An 18,514-nucleotide genomic window follows, 5' to 3' on the forward strand; every position below is an offset into this window, starting at 1 on the left:
AATGCTTATTTGTTTCTTTGATGTGAGAGGATTGTGCAGAATTTGTACCCCAGGATCAAACAGTCAACCAAAGTTTTTATTTGGAAGTTTTGAAAAGGTTGCATCCTGATTTGTGGCAAACAGGTGACTGCCACCCCCCCCCTCTTCCTCACTGGCCCACACAGCGCTGTTAAACATTTTTATTTAGAAATGACACCTTTGCCGCGCCCATCGTAATAATCCGATCTAACCCCGTTCATATTGTTCCCCCCATTTTGCCAGCGCGATCTGTGCTGATGCTGCCGCAATATATTGTTAGGACTCAGGCACAACTTTTAATTTATATTTACAGTTAGGCCGGGTACACACTCAACAGTTTTGATGAAGTCACCTACATCGTCCGGTGTGTACGCACTATTGCACACCCCCTTGAGTCATTCATTGTGTCTTTTGCTCCGCCATACATACTGCCCAATCTGTGGAGTGACCGCTCAGACTTTTTATGGTAAGTTATTTAAAAGACCAAGGGCTATATTTACTAACTAGTAAGCCCGCTCGAAGCGAAAGCTTCGAAAGCTAGTCTGCTACCTTCTGTGTTTGTGCATGTGTGAGAATGAGATTTAGTTTCACTCTCTGCCAGCAGATGGCAGTGTTTCCTAGAGTCATGGACACTAGACATGTATATACTGTAGATGATGTTTCTAAAAATTGAGGGGTTACCCATAGCTCTCATTTGTTTATTGCATTCGAGTCATTGAATAATTGGTTGCTATGGGCAACAGCACCACCACTTACAAGTACAAATACCCTCTACCCGGGTAGAGTATGTTTACCTGCAGACTATGTTTATGTCTTAACTACTTCATTGGCTAATATTTTTTCTGAAAACTTCTCCGATATTTAGAATTGATTTAGCGTATTTGAATTGAACATCTACCGTATTTGAATTGAATCCATTTTTTAATATATATTTTTTAAAGCAAACACAATTTACACATTTTATTTCTTTAATAATCATCACAATGACCATTTTCCTGTCGGCTGCTGGTCCTAAGCTGTTGTTGGGTTTACACGGCAAGGCCAGGGGCTGCTTTTTGTAACGTTTCCCCGATGGCTACTAATCCTAGCTGGGGTATGGGGTGTTGTGGGGCTGCCCAATCAGCAGTGATTGTCTGCAAGAAATGAACAGATATTGCTCAGAAGGGTCCTTCTTTAAAAAAAAGTCTAGTGTAACAATGCGTTGGAGCGTGTATCATTAACGACCCCCCTCCCACTGTCTGCTGAACATACAGGTCAACTTTAGCTATATACTCAATGGGTCATCAGCTGGTCCCGGTTACGTCATGTCACAATATTGTTTACCGATATCGTTCAGTGTGTACATTCCTTTCTGTCTGGTGGCATCAGATTCGACCATGCCGTGCAAGTGGCTAATTCTCTCCAAATGTTACATATTGATGCTCGTACTCTTCTACCTTTATTGTCTCCTCTCCAGGAGACTCTCTGCAACTTTTCTGGGGGGGGCAGGGCTTTCCTTCATTAAGCTCCACCCCCATTAAGCCCCACCGCATTCATGTAAATGCTGTGATTCGCAGCTCTTCGGGGAGGGGGATGGTACTAAATCAAGCGATTAGCATCATTTTAGCCCTGCCCCTCCCCAAGGAGCCGCAAATGGGGGGGGCTTCTAAATGCGGGAGGCTTGCCCACCCTTCCGGGGGGCGGGGAGGGGGACTCATTTTTTTTTAGGACCCTCACGGCCATTCCGGGAGGGTAGGTAAGTATGTAATCCTACTAAGACAATTTTTTCTGTCTCCTATCAGATTTGTGACTAGTCACGTTCTTCGGAAGAAACCAATTCCAAACTTTTTTTTTTCCATTATAGCTCGACTAAGAAATACCCCCGCATTTCAGGATCCAGTAGTCATTATGGGTGACGTTTAATAGGATGCGATTTTTAGTAAAGTTCCGAAATCGCACCTTATCACATTTTTTTTTTTTTGCCTGAATTCGACTATTTAATGAGAAAAATGCGATATGGTGTGATTTTTTAGTCATGAAAATGTGCAAATTTTAGGACATGTGCGATTTTGAGTAAAAAAAAAAAAAAATCCCCGTGTGGGGTCCCCCCTCCTGAGCATAACCAGCCCCGGGCTCAAAGAGCCGGTCCTGGTTTCATACAATCCCGAGGCAAACCGACTAGGGGCCCCCCCAATTTATAAAACCAGCACCAGGCTTATACAAGTTGCCCCTGGCAAAGCATTAACCCCCTGACCGGTCAGCATCGGCATTGATCCTGGGAAACTAGGGTCCCCCCTCCAAAAATTACCTGCCCATGCTGAATCCCGCGACATTTTTTCTCCCGTATTATGGGAACCGGCCCTTGAGCCTGGTGCTGGTTTTATAAAATGCGGTGGACCCCTAGTCAGTGGCCCGTGATTTTATGAAACCAGGACCGGCTCTTTGAGCCCGGGGCTGGTTATGCTCAGGAGGGGGACCCCATGCATTTTATTTTTTTATTTTTATTGTTTTACACATTTTGTTGGACAGAACCATGCACAGATCACACAGATATCACTGATCTGTGCATGGTTCTGTCAAGATCGCCCATCACAACCTGGTCTGTTTGTGTGGCGATTTTTAATAACATTTTCCTGAATTCGCATCCCATTAAATTTGCGATTTGTATACTTTTTAATGAGAAAACATCTGGATGCGAATTGAAAAATGTAGGTGTAGGTTACTGCTGCGAGGAAGTTGTTCCTTGTCATCTTTGGCTGTGACAGTAGTGGTGTAGGACGAGGTCCTACCATCTGGCCACGCTGCAGTCCTGGGGAGAGGATGCACTAGCAGGTATGCTACAAGTTGACCATCTGCTGACCTCTGCCTTAACCCCCCGCAGGGCAGGAGGAGCTGACCCGTGCCAGGTTAATCATTAGAAAGCCATCCTTCTGTGTGTATTCAGGCCTTACTGTATATTGTAGCATTGTATTGAGCATTGTCAGGAGTCAAACTTTAACTCTCTTCCTGTTGGAGGGAGCCGCGTGTTTTCCAATAAGATGATTACATGACGGATGTAGACTGTTCCCAGTCATCCTAACATCTAGTATGGACAGGAATATATTTATTTTTATGTTGGGCCTAGATTTCACTCCAGTTACTCCAGTCACTGTTAAAATTGCTGTGAGTAGAATTAATTGTGATTTGACATAATTTTGGTTTCAGATAATATATCTGACCACAGTGCGGGGTATCCAGAAAGTAGTTAAGCTGACCATACACTAGGACGATTTGGATGCAATTTGGTCACCTTTCTTTGCGATTGCGGTGATAAATTGCGTAATAAAATATGCTCAAATTGCATGTATTTGAAGAGAGGTGCGATGCGCGGTCCCTTCCGCATCGCACCAGAGCCTCCGAGCCGCAGCGGCTGCAGAAGCAATCTGTTGAAGTGCATCCGAGACACGCAGGTTTAGCTGGGATCGCAATATATTGTATGCGAAAGGACTGCGTTTGATAAATTGCATGTGATCAAGGGGGGATCGCTGGCGACTTCTCCAAGTGGAGTAGTCGCCCCAGTGTATGCCCAGCTGACTACGATGAAGGCACTATGTCTGTGGCATTTGTATGTTCTCTCTGCCTTTGTGTTGGTATTCTCCGGGTACTCTGACTTCCTCCCATGATTCAATAAAACATTAAGTACTAGTAAGGTACTGCTGTGGGAATAAGGTGGTTCATACTCGCTGCTTTGAATTTCTGGCTCCTTTGGCTTAATCAGTGTTCTCTCTGTGTGGCGTTTGCATCTTCTCACCATGTTCACATTGGTTTCATTTTGGTGCTTGGTTCCTTCCATGGACTAAAGACGGTCACTGAGGGTGCTTTACTGGCCCCTAAACGGTGATGACTATTGTGGATTGCTGTGAGGTCACACACCCTTTCCCCTCATGGTCACTGCCCTCTTTTTGTAGTGGGTGGCACCAACCCTAGTGACACCACTGTTGTGGGTGTCTTAGTGTTGAAGTAATAGGCGTTGTACTCTCCACTGACCCAGGGACTGATGTGTCAGTGGGGCAGTATGGATGGTTTAACGGTTAGCATTACTGCCTCACAGCGCTGAGGTCATGGGTTCTATTCCCACCATGTGTTATATATACGGGGCAGTACGGATGGTGTAATGGTTACATTACTGCCTCACAGCACTGAGGTCATGGGTTCTATTCCCACCATGTGTTATATATACAGGGCAGTACGGACGGTGTAATGGTTAGCTTTACTGCCTCACAGCGCTGAGGTCATGGGTTCTATCCCCACCATGTGTTATATATACGGGGCAGTACGGACGGTGTAATGGTTAGTATTACTGCCTCACAGCGCTGAGGTTATGGGTTCTATCCCCACCATGGCCCTAACTGTGCGGAGTTTGTATATTCTCCCTGTACTTGCGTACTTCCCTGTTTCCTCCCATAATCCAAAAATATACTGATAGGCTAATTGGCGCCCAACAAATTATCCCTAGAATATCTGTGTGTGCGTGTACATGTGGTAGGGAATATAGATTGTAAGCTCCACTGGGGCAGGGACTGATGTGAATGTTCAAATATTCTCTGTACAGCGCTGCGGAATATGTGTGCGCTATATAAGAAACTTAATAAAGAAATAAATAACATAAATGTGACCAAATAATAATAATCTCTGTACAATGCTGTAAAATGCGTTGGTATATAATATAATGAATTGAGAGAGCTATGAAATGAATGGATTTAATAGTATAATACATATTGCTCGGATTCACACCCTATAGCGCTTCCATTTTATTTGATACCTTTTCCCTCTTGGCCTGGGGATGTGCTGAACGCAGTACGGGGATTGCTTACATTTATCACCCTACATCTTTATCACATGTATTTGAAGTTTATACATTATGACGAGATTGTCTGAGGTGCGGGATGCCGGACGATGCCAGGCGGTTATCTATAGCGGCAATCATCATCAACCTAGTTTTACCTTGTAAATATTTCCCCTTCCCGATCAAACGGCCGCACTTGCATAAGAATGGATGTGTACACTCACGCAGGCGATTGCTAGGGGGGAAAAATCATTCGATGGTCGGCGAAAGTAGGCTTTGAGGTACTTGTGTATTATCACGGCGCCCACTACGCATAATGCGTAGAGGGCTATTCTGCGTAAAAATTACGCACTGGCCATTATAGGCCCATTCGATGCAGTTAATTTATTCACTGCTCATGTCCCCAGTCCATCTCATCGCATGGCCTTCCAAAAAATCGCATGCGATTTTATGGGGTGCCATGCCACTATCCACGTCAGAGCAGAGTTGATTTTATATAGTGTGGCGAGCGCAGTGAGCCACCGAGCCCGAAGCGTGGCGAGCAGACGCGGAATCCATGTAAAGTAATCTGCGTACCCTCGCGGGGCTCGCTGCACTCGCCACGCTTCGGGCTCGGTGGCTCGCATGCGATTTTTCGGGAGGTGCGATGCCATGCGATGAGATGGGCCTGGGGACATAAGAACAGTTATGTTAAATTAACTAAAAAAATTGCATCGCATCGCATGGTCCTATAATCGCCCATGCGATGCGTTTTCCCTATGGTGCCGTACGTAGGGAATCTGGGCGCCGTGATAATACACAAGTACTGGCTTTGACATGCCTGCATTCACATGGGGATGCCCAGCGTTTCTCTGGGCGCACCCACTGTTTTTGTGGGTACACCTAGGAAATACTGGGTGCCCCCATCCTCCAGCCCCCTGCCGGTCCGCTGTGTGCGAAAGGCTCAGCGACGGTGATATTTGCCAAAGGCGTTCGCACTGCACCTCTGCACATGCGTATTTTCACCGATAACGCATGCACAGAAGCGCAACATCGGTCCGCTGGCCGAATTCGGCTCTTAAAGAGCCAACCTGAATCACCCCATCTTTTGCTAGTGCCGTGCCTTCTGATGCCATTCATAACATGTTATTGCAATAGAAAATATCTAATGGTAAATGGGCCGTAGCATTTGGTAAAGCTGATGTTTATCATGTCTCCATCTATCTACTGTGAATCTGAAAACATTCGTTATTCCATTATAAACCTCTTTCTCGTTTCTAGGAAACCTATCTGACCTTCCGTCTGACGGATTTAAAATGAACTCGATGGTCGGTAAGTAAGACGGATCTCCCGGCACACGAGGCTGACTGATACAAGATAAAGTTTGTGTGGGCAGATTGCATCGATCTCTCCCCCTTTTCTCTCTTTCATCCTTTGTCCTGACCTTAATAGGCTTTAGGTAGCCCCCTTTTGAAATGATGTTCATACATATCAATGTATTCCCGTCTGGGATTTCCACCGCCTTCAGCCACTAGTGGGAGTTGTGGTGTAGAGAGAGGGCACAGCCACAACATCTGCTACAGAGGAGAGATCTTGCAGCAGGACACGTCCGTTGCAGATGAATGGATGAAACTCCAGAGGGGCTGCGTTCTAAATGAAATTACAGTTACTGTCTTTAAATAATTACGGCGTCCTTTAAAGGGACATAAATCCTCTGTACTTCTTTTAATGTCGTTATAAGCTCAATTTACAGCTGCGATACCTGTATTTATGATCTAGATCTGAAACGACCTCCCTAAAACATCACCGCTGGTAAACCGACTGTGAAGATAATAATAATTATATGCAGCAAAATAAAAGGGCTCGCCGCACCTGATTGAAGTTCTAGAAATGGCTTTTGCGTTCCTCACAGAACTTTATCCAGCCAGAATCGCTAATTTCTGCCTCTACAGTCAGGGCAATAATGTATAATTATAATAATAATGTATATGCAGCAACTGGTCAAAATGATGCAACGGCGTGCGATTTATTGCATGTAAAAAATGACAAGTGGCGAATCGTAGCAAGCTCTCCCGAGCAGCTGCGGGGGGTGCTCAGGGAAAATTTGGTCCGACTAGTTATATTATATCAGCCATTCCTGTCAATTTATAGTCAAAATCCTAAATCAAAACATTTGAGGGTGTTTTTGACAAAAACTTAAACACAATAAATATATAGAATAAAGATCAAAAGATGGGGATCCGCGCACATCTCTGTTCTCAGAGCGTAGCTGTACCTTGCTACAGAACGTGTGTGGTCATTATCTGGACACGGACTAGATCAGCACCACAATGCTGGCGGGCTGCAGCGGGCCCCCTTAACTCCCAGGGGCCCCTGTGCGCTGCACCGGCAGTAGCTCCGCCCCTGATCAACACCACAATGCTGGTGCCATGATGCTGATGTGGTTGTAATGCTACATTCAACATTCTAACTGTAAACATGATGTTAAAGCATTACAAAGTCCTAATGCTGGTTACAATGCTTTAAGTAGCATTGAAGCAACATCGGCATAATGGCGCCAGCTTTGTGGTGACGAGATGGTGCCATTGCCAGTGCCAACATACTGACTGTTAAGTAGACCTCCTGTATGTATCTGGTGGTGAGTGAACTATCAGAAGTGTGTAATGCAAATAAATGTTGGATTTTGCACCTATTAAGTTACAAGAATGGAGATAAAAAAGAACCTTGGACTAGTACTTGACACTTGTTCATAGAATGCAGCAGACGGTGCCATGCGATTCTTTGGTGCATAAAAAGTGAGGTACTGTAAATGGATATGATGCATTTATGATATTTCCATCGGAAAATATTCTGGTATGGACACATTTTGAAGCACCTTTTATGCCAGACGTACAGGAGTGACTTTTCCATGCTGGACAGCAGCGCCTCCTTGTGGATGGAAATGATAGTGCTGCAGTTACAGTGAACATCATGGTTTCTTTGGCGTGTCATACTTACGTACAGTACTGCAGCTTTTATTTATTTTTGAGGGTTGAAAAATAGTATGCGTATATACACAATATATAACAGTACACAATAATATGCATCATATTATATAATGTTGAGACATGACACAACGATGCACCCGCTTGTTACACAACTCTCTGTGCCTGTGTTTGACCTATGAGTAAGGAGCTGATGGGCTAGTACTTTCTCTCTCCACTTTATCTCTTTCTAAGGCTTTGTAAATAGACCTTTAAGGGGGAATCCTATTAGCCCTGATGTCCCGTTCCCCCCACAATGGGTCTTGTTTTTGTGTGATAACACATTGGATCTGGGATAAGTTAAGGTGCCCATGCAATGGCAAAAGCAGAATTTTTAGAGGCGGGGTTTCTAAATGTAATCCAAAATCTCTCACTCTGCAGGGCTTTGGAGTAAGTACGGGAGTTTGGGGGAGAGGTAACAGCCCTGAGAAAATTGGACTTTGTATACACTGGATACAGTATGGAATACAGTATTCATATTTAACAGTAGATATGGTCTATAGTATATGAAGTTTCAAACACTTAAATAAGTGGTCAGGAAAAGGTTAAACATAATAAATATATAGACACACATTATAGAACCAGTACTGCACTAATCTCCCACTTCATGGTAAGGCTCCTGTTTCTTCCTCCTGGCAGCTGCTCTCTGGTCCATTGCGATGTTTGAGGGCTCAGATCCACACATACAGTAAATGTGGTAGAAGAAGCTGGTACACTGGGCATGTGCAGCAGCTCCGCTCTGTCCCTTACACTGCATGATGTGGTGGCAGCTCTGTATTATAGCTATTATATACAAGTGCTATTGTGGTCATAATTTAAGGCACTTGCCAAGAGGAGGGGGGTTTCCAGGCAACCAGAACCCCCCTGTGTTTGCCTATGCCATGTGTTATTGTGCAAATATAAGGGTGGTGATGTACGATGTGAAAGTGCCTTTTTGAATTTCCCAGGTGTAGCAACAAGCATTCCAACCCAGGTTAAAACAACGGATCATCCCTGGTTGGACCCGGGTGGCTGTGCAGTGTGAATGGGTAATCGGGGTCGTGCAACCCAGGTCACTTTCACGCTATGGAGGAGGCAGCGCTTGGAGACCTCAGCAGCTCCAGGCGCTGTCTCCTCACCCGCCTGAGTCCCCGGTAGCATAATCCCTGATAAGTGTTGGCATTGTGGCATTAGGACTCTTCTCTATCTTCATCGTCGTTTGGAATGTTATGAAAGCTATCAGAAATATTATGTAGCTCTATTTTCTGAAATTGAGAGACTCTAGAAGTAGGTTAGACGGAGCTTCTGCTGCTGTTAATACAGTATTTTGTATTTTTATAAAGGCTTTTTCTATCCTGCTGATTATCTCCTGTGAACAGATGCAACAAAGAATGCCCACGTAAAAGCAGTATTTTGTTAGCTATGTAGTAAATGGGAGCTGTTCTATAATACAGTACGTTAGTTCAGTGCAATCTATTAGAAATAAACATTTAAATCGGAAGTTTTGGTTGTCCAAAGATTTGGAAGACGAGAAAGTTCGGTCCAGACCCAGTGATATGGAGCCTTACAGAACATAACAAATGTAATATCGGCAACAGTCTCGTACAATCACCGAATTGAGTACAGATCCCAGCATGGGCGACAGATTAACGAGGAACCAAAATGAAATCTTTTTGTAGCTTAATGCTGTTATTCGTGTACATGGTAGGAACAGTGGTGTCCTCTTCATAAGATCATGGAAGAGACAAGTGTACAGAGTAATCCAGAGATGATACGTTCTGGGAGCGTGATGTGCGTTAGAAAGTGATCTGGGATTACGCATTATGTGTAACTAACTACTAACATGTTCCTCCTGAACGCATCTGAGAGATAACCGGAGACCTGATGAATAATATATATATGGAAGTCTTAGGGCTTAGGCACAAGTGCTGAATTACAAGACACGTCGGAGCCTTGTTCTCTGTCCTTGCTGGTAACAAAGCCTTTCAAGTTTTTGCCTCCGCTTAAATGTTGCGTAGCGTTTTGTTTTTCATACAATGACCAGTGTTCTCCCGGCTTCTTCGTGTACGGTGTGTTAACACTTGTGAGTGCAGCAACGTGAAGATGAAGGGAGCAAAAATTACTCTGTGTCCTTCTTTCATCGGGATAGTTGGGGGAGGGGGGAATGCGGTCTGCAGGTGGCCCACTATTGGTCGAGAGGCCATTGGTTGACACATGGAAAAGGTCGACATGCAAAAAGTTGAGTCCGCTGATGTCTGCTGTATTGTACAGACCGCTGCGGAGGCAGGGAGGAGTTGAATGGGATTCCTGTGTGCGGCATTCTGTCACCTCGCTTGTGCACAGGGGCTGGGGCTTGGGTGCTGGAGATGATGTAATCTCCAAGCGCCACCCCTGTTTACACTGCGGGTCGGCACTGTAGTGTAAACGGTGCAAATCCCGGATCCGGCCTGGTTTTGAACAATGGGAGTTATTCTGGTTCACTCCTTCTGGCAAATTCCTTCTTAAGTGGACAAAACTATGTGCACAGCAGGGGGGCAGATGTAAAATGTGCAGAGGGAATTAAGTGACTTAGATTAGCGACACATTACTCAGTGAACCGGGTCGGCAGCTGACATCTGGTGCTGGCATTAAGCCATCTTTGTTCGCATGGAGACCCCCGGTGCGCCTCCTGCACACCCCCCCCCCCCCCCCCCCCTGCTGTTAGCACCTCCGAGACTATGCAAGTCTCCGAGGGTGTCCACAGGGAAGACCTGGACATCGGACGCCATTGCAAATTTGCAACATAGGGTCTCAACCAGAATGAGGGCCGTAATGCCTAAAATGGAGGAGCACACGGTGCCAGTGTTTATGCAGCAGAACAATTTGCTGCTGTCCATGGCCAAAGTGTTAAGGGCAGTTACGGGTGGTGACTGGGGGATGACCTAAATTGATCTCAAAGAGGAGAGGTGCCATGGGCGTGTTTTGGTACGCACCTGTAATGTTTTGCAACACAGCAGCCATATTTAGTTACAGCGGAGGTTGGGTGGGTGTGGGTTGTTAGGTCTACAACAACTAGGTCGACAAGTATTGGGTTGACACCACTAGGTCGACAGGACATTAGGTCGACATGGGCAAGGTCGACAGCTAAAAGGTGGACATGGGGTTTTTCACTGTTTTTTTACCCGAATGTCAACACAGTCGACATGGGCACAGTTTGAAGTGCATCGCATCACCCTCGCTTCGCTCGCAATGCTTCGGGCACAGTGCCTCGATATTTCATGCCCTAGTAGATGGTAGGGTATGAAATACCGCCTGTCGGCACAAAAAACAGGGAAAACACCATGTTGACATTTTGACTGTCGACCTAATGTTTGTGTCGATCTAATGACCTGTCGACCTTGACCCATTTCGACCTTGACCCATGGCGACCTTTTTGCCTGTCGACCTAATGGTGTCGACCGAATGCTTGTCGACCTAGTTGCTCTAGACCTAATGATTGTATGCCGGTTGGGTGTAGAAGGATTTGCATAGTGTGTTGCTTTAGAACAGGCTTGTCCACTGTTGGCCCTCCAGATGTTGTGAAACTACACATCCCAGCATGCTTTGCCACCGTTTTGCTATTGGAGAATGCTAAAACTATTGCAAAGCATGCTGGGATGTGTAGTTTCACAACATCTGGAGGGCCAACGTTGGACATGCCTGCTTTAGAAGAACACCAGAAGAATGCTCAAGCCGACATTTGCATATTTTTACACTTGACGTTAATTAAGAAAGTTTCTGCTCCCTGCATCGAAAACATATATTATTATATGCTATAAATGTATTTTCTGTATTTACATGTGTTTGGCGGTTTCTGCAAACCTGTAATAAGATCTTTATACTGAAGTAGAGCTGCGGTGCATGAAATAATTCATTCATGTAATGCGTAACTAGTGTCATGTTTATTACAGCTCGTGGAACCCTGTAGTATTGTGGTAGTAATGGGTTAAATGATGAACTCCATTTACCTAGAATCCTGCAGGTTGGATACAGTGAAGAAAGAACCTGCTGCCCTCAGTACTGTGCTCTGTAACCATCACTTAAATCTGACCACAAGGGGGCAGTGTACCTTTATGTAAGGATTCTTAAAGCGACACTCCTGGAATTATATGGTATTTTTATTTTTCATTACCAATATCTTTTTCTTTACTTTTTTTTTTTCTGATCAGTTTCCCTCTCTAAGATGATCTTTAATTGGAATTGAAAAATCACAGAATAAAAACGTGTGCAAAATACTTTAATTTGTCGACGTGGGCCTCCCTTGTCGTGTAACGTGTACCCCCGCATGGTTCACTTACCTCCCCATGCTTCGGGCATGTTGCTCAGCAAAAATGTTACCATCCTTACTAGTAGTTGCCATGGATCGTCAAGTGTGAACAAAAACTGTGAAAAACATGTCGACCTTTTCATGTATCGACGATTGGCATGTGGGGGGGGGCTGCGGAGATTTTTTACCTCAACAAATCACATCTGGTAACGCAGGATTCCCACCTGACTGGGATTACTCCGCACAGTCCGGTAATTAAGACTGGCATCCGGAGTCCGGAGGGGTGGCATTCCCGGACTATGCAATGTCTGAGAAACAAGCTTGAGCTGGGGAAAGCCGGGTACAGAGTGGTCAGCCCGGCTGTATTCAGAGCAGATCTGCGGCTATTTCAAATCTCGCATTGGCTCGTGAGCCAATAGAAGCCCGTGGTCTGGCGGCCAATCAGGAGCAGCGGTGGTGGCTTCTGATTGGCTCACGAAATGGTGCGAGATTATTAGTAGCCGCAGTTCCGTGGACCTGCTCTGATGCAGCCGGGCTGACCACCACTCTGTTGAGATTTCACCGCTATGAAAGTATCCCCATAATGTGTAATGGGCGTTACAGTGAGTGACAACGCGTAAGTGGCATTACGGAGGTCAAAAACAAGAATACAAAGGTTAAAAAAAAATTGTGGGTCGGGTCAAGGGGCAGGCCACTATCCAGGAATCTCTCAACACAAAGATGGTGACCCTAGGTGAGGCTGCATATAGCAACTTTAAACAGGAGACCTTTTCCCTCACCCAGGTAAACTTTATTGCATGTAATTGAAGCAGTAAAACCTGAAAACCCAGTTGTGCAAAGCATCTGTGTGAGGCCAGTCCTGGGTAGGGGGGATACATGCAATTGCCTACAAATGCTATAAGTCCTCTGCGCTGGCCATTTGTAAATAACCCTTATCAAGCCCTTAGTTTACATTCTCAGTGACTACAGGCGATATGTTATAGGTTATTACCAGAGTATAGAACAGGTGGGATATTTCCCAAGCTTGGAGCTCAATTTAAAGCAAGAGTTGTTTGTAAACACACTGAGCGGCTTTCCCCCTGCCCGGCGCTGTCAGCGGGGGGAGGATGGCTTTGCATAGCACAGTGCTACGCAAAGCCATCCTCAAAGCTGCTCATGTGCTAGTATTACCAGCAGATGAACGGCTTTCCCGGCGATGATGCGGGAGCGCGCAGCACCGTTCATCGCCAGGGCATACACACTGCGCGGCTTTCAGCTAAAAGCCGCTCAAACCTTCTGTTTTAAGCGGCTTTCAGCTCAAAGTCGCCCAGTGTGTATGGGCCTTAAGGCTGATTTTCCCTTATAAATGGGTTTCGCTTTAAGGGGGTGATTGAACACTCATTGGAACACGCTGGGGACCGATGGTGCGGCTCTGTGCATGTGCGTATTTGCTCGCGTGCAGGGCCGCTGTACAAACCCCTTAGGCGACGATCACAGTTGTCGAGGGACAGTACAAGGTATTAACTCTGCAGGGTGCCCAAACTTTTGCAGACGCCATTTTTTGTTTTCTGTATATATTGCAGTGTAAAAATAAAGCAGCCAGTGTTTACTCTGCACAGAAACAAAATAGCACCCACATCTAACTCTCTCTGCACATATTACATCTGCCCCACCTGCAGTGCACATGGTTTTGTCTATTAGAGAGAATTTGCTTATGCAAGTGAACCAGAATCAGGCCCATAGATTGTAATCTCTACTGGAGCAGGCTCTGATGTGAATGTTCAAATATTCTCTCTACAGCGCTGCGGAATATGTGTGCACTATATAATAACTGGTAATAATAGTCTCTGTACAGCGCTGTGGAATATGTGTGCGCTATATAATAACTGGTAATAATACTCTCTGTACAGCGCTGCGGAATATGTGTGCGCTATATAATAACTGGTGATAATATTCTCTCTACAGCGCTGCGGAATATGTGTGCGCTATATAATAACTGATAATAATATTCTCTGTACAGCGCTGCGGAATATGTGTGCGCTATATAAATAACTGGTAATAATATTCTCTGTACAGCGCTGTGGTATATGTGTGCGCTATATAAATAACTGGTAATAATATTCTCTCTACAATGCTGCGGAATATGTGTGCACTATATAATAACTGGTAATAATAATCTCTGTACAGCGCTGTGGAATATGTGTGCACTATATAATAACTGGTAACAATATTCTCTGTACAGTGCTGCGGAATATGTGTGCGCTATATAATAACTGGTAACAATATTCTCTGTACAGTGCTGCGGAATATGTGTGAGCTATATAATAACTGGTAATAATATTCTCTGTACAGAGCTGCGGAATATGTGTGCGCTATATAATAACTGGTAATAATAGTCTCTGTACAGCGCTGTGGAATATGTGTGCGCTATATAATAACTGGTAATAATAGTCTCTGTACAGCGCTGTGGAATATGCGTGCGCTATATAATAACTGGTAATAATAGTCTCTGTACAGCGATGCAGAATATGTGTGCGCTATATAATAACTGGTAATAATAGTCTCTGTACAGCGATGCAGAATATGTGTGCGCTATATAATAACTGGTAATAATAGTCTCTGTACAGCGCTGTGGAATATGTGTGCGCTATATAATAACTGGTAATAATAGTCTCTGTACAGCGCTGTGGAATATGCGTGCGCTATATAATAACTGGTAATAATAGTCTCTGTACAGCGCTGTGGAATATGTGTGCGCTATATAATAACTGGTAATAATAGTCTCTGTACAGCGCTGCAGAATATGTGTGCGCTATATAATAACTGGTAATAATAGTCTCTGTACAGCGCTGTGGAATATGTGTGCGCTATATAATAACTGGTAATAATAGTCTCTGTACAGCGCTGTGGAATATGCGTGCGCTATATAATAACTGGTAATAATAGTCTCTGTACAGCGCTGCAGAATATGTGTGCGCTATATAATAACTGGTAATAATAGTCCCTGTACAGCGCTGCAGAATATGTGTGCGCTATATAATAACTGGTAATAATAGTCCCTGTACAGCGCTGCAGAATATGTGTGCGCTATATAAATAACTGGTAATAATAATAATAAAGAAAAAAAAACAACACTTGCTTCATTAAAGTATTGATGAGGGGGTGTGCAGACTTATACCCCTTTTACACTGCCGCAAAAACCCGGGTCATCGGCGGCTCAGACCCGGGTCAGCGGCGGTGTAAATGGGTCACGCCCTTTACATGGGACTTCTACCCAGGTCATGACCTGGGTGGAACATGCCAAGGACCTGGGTAGAGGGTGGTGTAAACGAGTATGCCGGGTCATCTGACGCGGCTCCTGTTTACATGAATGGGGACATCCAATCTGTGGACCACAGCGTCCGCAGGTTGGGTGGGTTGTGGGGGGGGGAGGGGGCACACACAGCCTCCGCTGCTGTCTGCTATACTCTGCAGACAGTAGCGGAGGAGGTGAATGGATGCCTGTGTGCGGCATCCATTCACCTCCCGGACGGGGGCTGGGGGGGTGCACGGGGGCTGGGGGCAGTCCAGCAGATTACCTTAGTGCTGGGCTTGCCCCCAGCACAGCGGTCCGGGTCCCGGCGGCGGCGATCGGTGCTTGGAGATGACGTCATCCTCAAGCGGCGGTTTGGGGATGTGGCGGTGTAAAAGGGAGCAAATGCCGGGTCACACCTGGCTTGAAGCGGGGATCAAAAACCCGGGTGCGACCTGGCATTTTTGGTGTAAAAGGGGTATTATACAAGCAGGGTACTGTAGGTATACTATTTTTTAGCTAAAGTTTTTATTTTATTTTTATTTTTCTTTGTTTCAGAGTCAATGTGTTTGCCAGCAAATGTTTTTTTGTATTACCAACCACCTTTTATACCCCTTTCACACTGCACTTCAGACCCAGGTTATTGCCGGGTTGGTGATGTGTGGACCCAGATCGAAGAACGGTATGAAAGCACCAAAGCTTATAACCCGGGTCAACCAACCACGGTGACCTGTGTTTAGTGTGAAATTGCTAGAGCCTGATTGGTACCGGTGTTACAGCAATAAGTACCGATGTTACAGCATTACGTACCGATGTTACAGCATTACGTACCTGTGTTGGACTTGTTTGTCTTCGGGGCACCCATGAGCAGTATAAAACACGCATTTTAATTTTTGAAGCACAATGTTTTATTGTTTCAAAAGTGAGAAAAAAACACTGATTTCATAAAGATGTATAACTGCTGAAAAGAAAATCATACAATAAAGTCATGTGCAACAGAACGGCATTGGCCAACCCATAGTACACACAGTGGCGCATTAGCCAGTGTCCCTGACGTTTGGCGCATTGACGCCACTTGTTCTTCTGGAATCATTGTTGGATACGGATTGAGTTAACAAGATGGCAGACTCCTTTACACCAGTTTGTTCCTGGTCATTTGACATTTCCCACCTTTGACAATGTGACGAGTGTAGGAGAAGGCTTGACGTTGAGCTCGTCTTTTTGGATGAGTGGTCTGCAGTTTGCATTCATTGATCAATGAGCTATTGTAAACTACAACCCACCGACAGCAATGAATGTTGATTGCAGCCATTACACCAGTCTCGCTGGTTGCACCTAGTTGATCCCGAATCCAATGAGAAGAGCATTCCGTGCACTAATGGGATCTTAGCTAAACCAATAAGACGCTTGATTTACAATCTGTTTAGTAATCAACTGACCGTTCCAAAGTCTAAATACACAATAGCTTTACTTAAACACAATAAACCTAAATATCACAATGTAATGATCCGTTTCATAACACAAGTTAAATGTTTGACGTTAGGACAATGTGACCTACAATTACTCTCCAAGTATTTACCTATTCGTCCCTAAATTCTTACTCTTTGCATTTGTCTGATTGCCTGTTTCCAAGGTGATACTAAATAAGCAGTGCTGTCTGCTTCCAGACCTTGGACGGTATAGACGGGAGAGGGGGTAGGGGCTGGGACAGGGTGTAGGGGATAGCCGTGGGCAAACAAGTTGTTTAAAGAGCACCACAGTATATTTACTTGGTTACATTCATGTGAGCGATTTTATTCCTGGTCTGGATGTTCCACGTTGTCCCTTTTTTTAGCTGTGTTTGCATAAAGTTGTAGATTGAAAGACAGATATTTAAGTTTAGCAACCGTCCAGGCGGAAATAAGTCTATGAAAATGCACCAGCAAGATAAACTTTTTATTTATTTTTATTACATGAAAATGGGCCAGGAGACGGCCGTGCTGATTTATCTGTGATGAATAAAGCCGCAGACGCTTGTTTGTATCATTACGTGTACGGTATCAAATCAGTCGCACACCACTATACAAGCGTCTCATATCATATCAGTCAGCTCATTCTCTGGGTGCGACTTAGTCACATCACATTGGCACGAAGACACATTCGCATATAAAAAAAACACCCTTGGTATGGTGACAAGGCATGTGTGGCGCAATTTCTATGAGGGCATGTGGATCGTTTTCCGCGAACGAAGCTGACACCTCTACCAATGCACATGTACTCTGGATGGTGTCACCCTGTAAGCATTCTGTGTTGACTGCGTTAACTAGGACCGGATCCGCTCATCTCTCTTTAGTTGATCTCTCGGTTGTAATGAAGATGGACAGCTTGAACGGTTGTCTGACATGTGCGAGGATGCAGTTGGTGTGATAAGGTCAAACGTAGACGGGGCCTAATTCATTTATATTCTTATAATCTGTAATCCACAAGTGGTTGGATTGAAGGGTGTGTGCAGTAATTGTGATCAGATGTTTCTGTGATTTAGGGATTACCATCGGTGAATCATAATCATCGATGGTTTATGATCGATGTAGAATAGTTTTGCCATTGACGGGGAAGAACCAGATGATACCTCCCCATCGATGGCACAGAATAACCAACATCAGATTTTTTTTTAGTCTCCTGTAGGTGCGGGTACACTAAGCATATCTCTGCTCCCGACACCCATGAAGCTGCGTCTCCATCCTGATTGGCCCATAGGCCAGACAGTGAAAGAAAATAGATGATCATCGATTAGTTCAAAACATTGATGGTAATCCATTAGAACAGGGGTGTCAAACTCAAATTCATCGGGGGCCGCATCAGCAGTTTGGTCACCCTCAAAGGGCCGGTTGTATCTGTAGGTCCCCCTGTATCATTATAATGCCATGACACCACAGGCTGCTCCCCCTGTATAATATAAAATGAATGCCATGACACCACAGGCTGCTCCCCCTGTATAATAATAATGCCATGACACCACAGGCTGCTCCCCCTGTATAATAATAATGCCATGACACCACAGACTGCTCCCCCTGTATAATATAATAAAAGTAATGCCATGACACATAAATGATTATACAGGAGGAGCAGCCTGTGGTGTCATGGCATTATTATTATTATACACGGGGACACCTCAG

General features: G+C 44.8%; 1 protein-coding gene across 2 annotated transcripts in view; it reads left to right on the forward strand.

The window, feature by feature from the left end:
- Window positions 1–18,514, forward strand: part of NR6A1 (nuclear receptor subfamily 6 group A member 1) — a 226,687-nt gene that overhangs the window by 60,297 nt on the left and 147,876 nt on the right. For both annotated transcript variants that reach the window (XM_083160991.1, XM_083160992.1), the window contains exon 3: window positions 6,083–6,133. In XM_083160991.1, the coding sequence (XP_083017117.1) occupies window positions 6,083–6,133 (51 nt within the window). The remainder of the gene's footprint in view (window positions 1–6,082; window positions 6,134–18,514) is intronic.

Source organism: Crinia signifera, chromosome 9, assembly GCF_055691185.1.
Source record: "Crinia signifera chromosome 9, ASM5569118v1, whole genome shotgun sequence".
Lineage (NCBI taxonomy): Eukaryota > Metazoa > Chordata > Amphibia > Anura > Myobatrachidae > Crinia > Crinia signifera.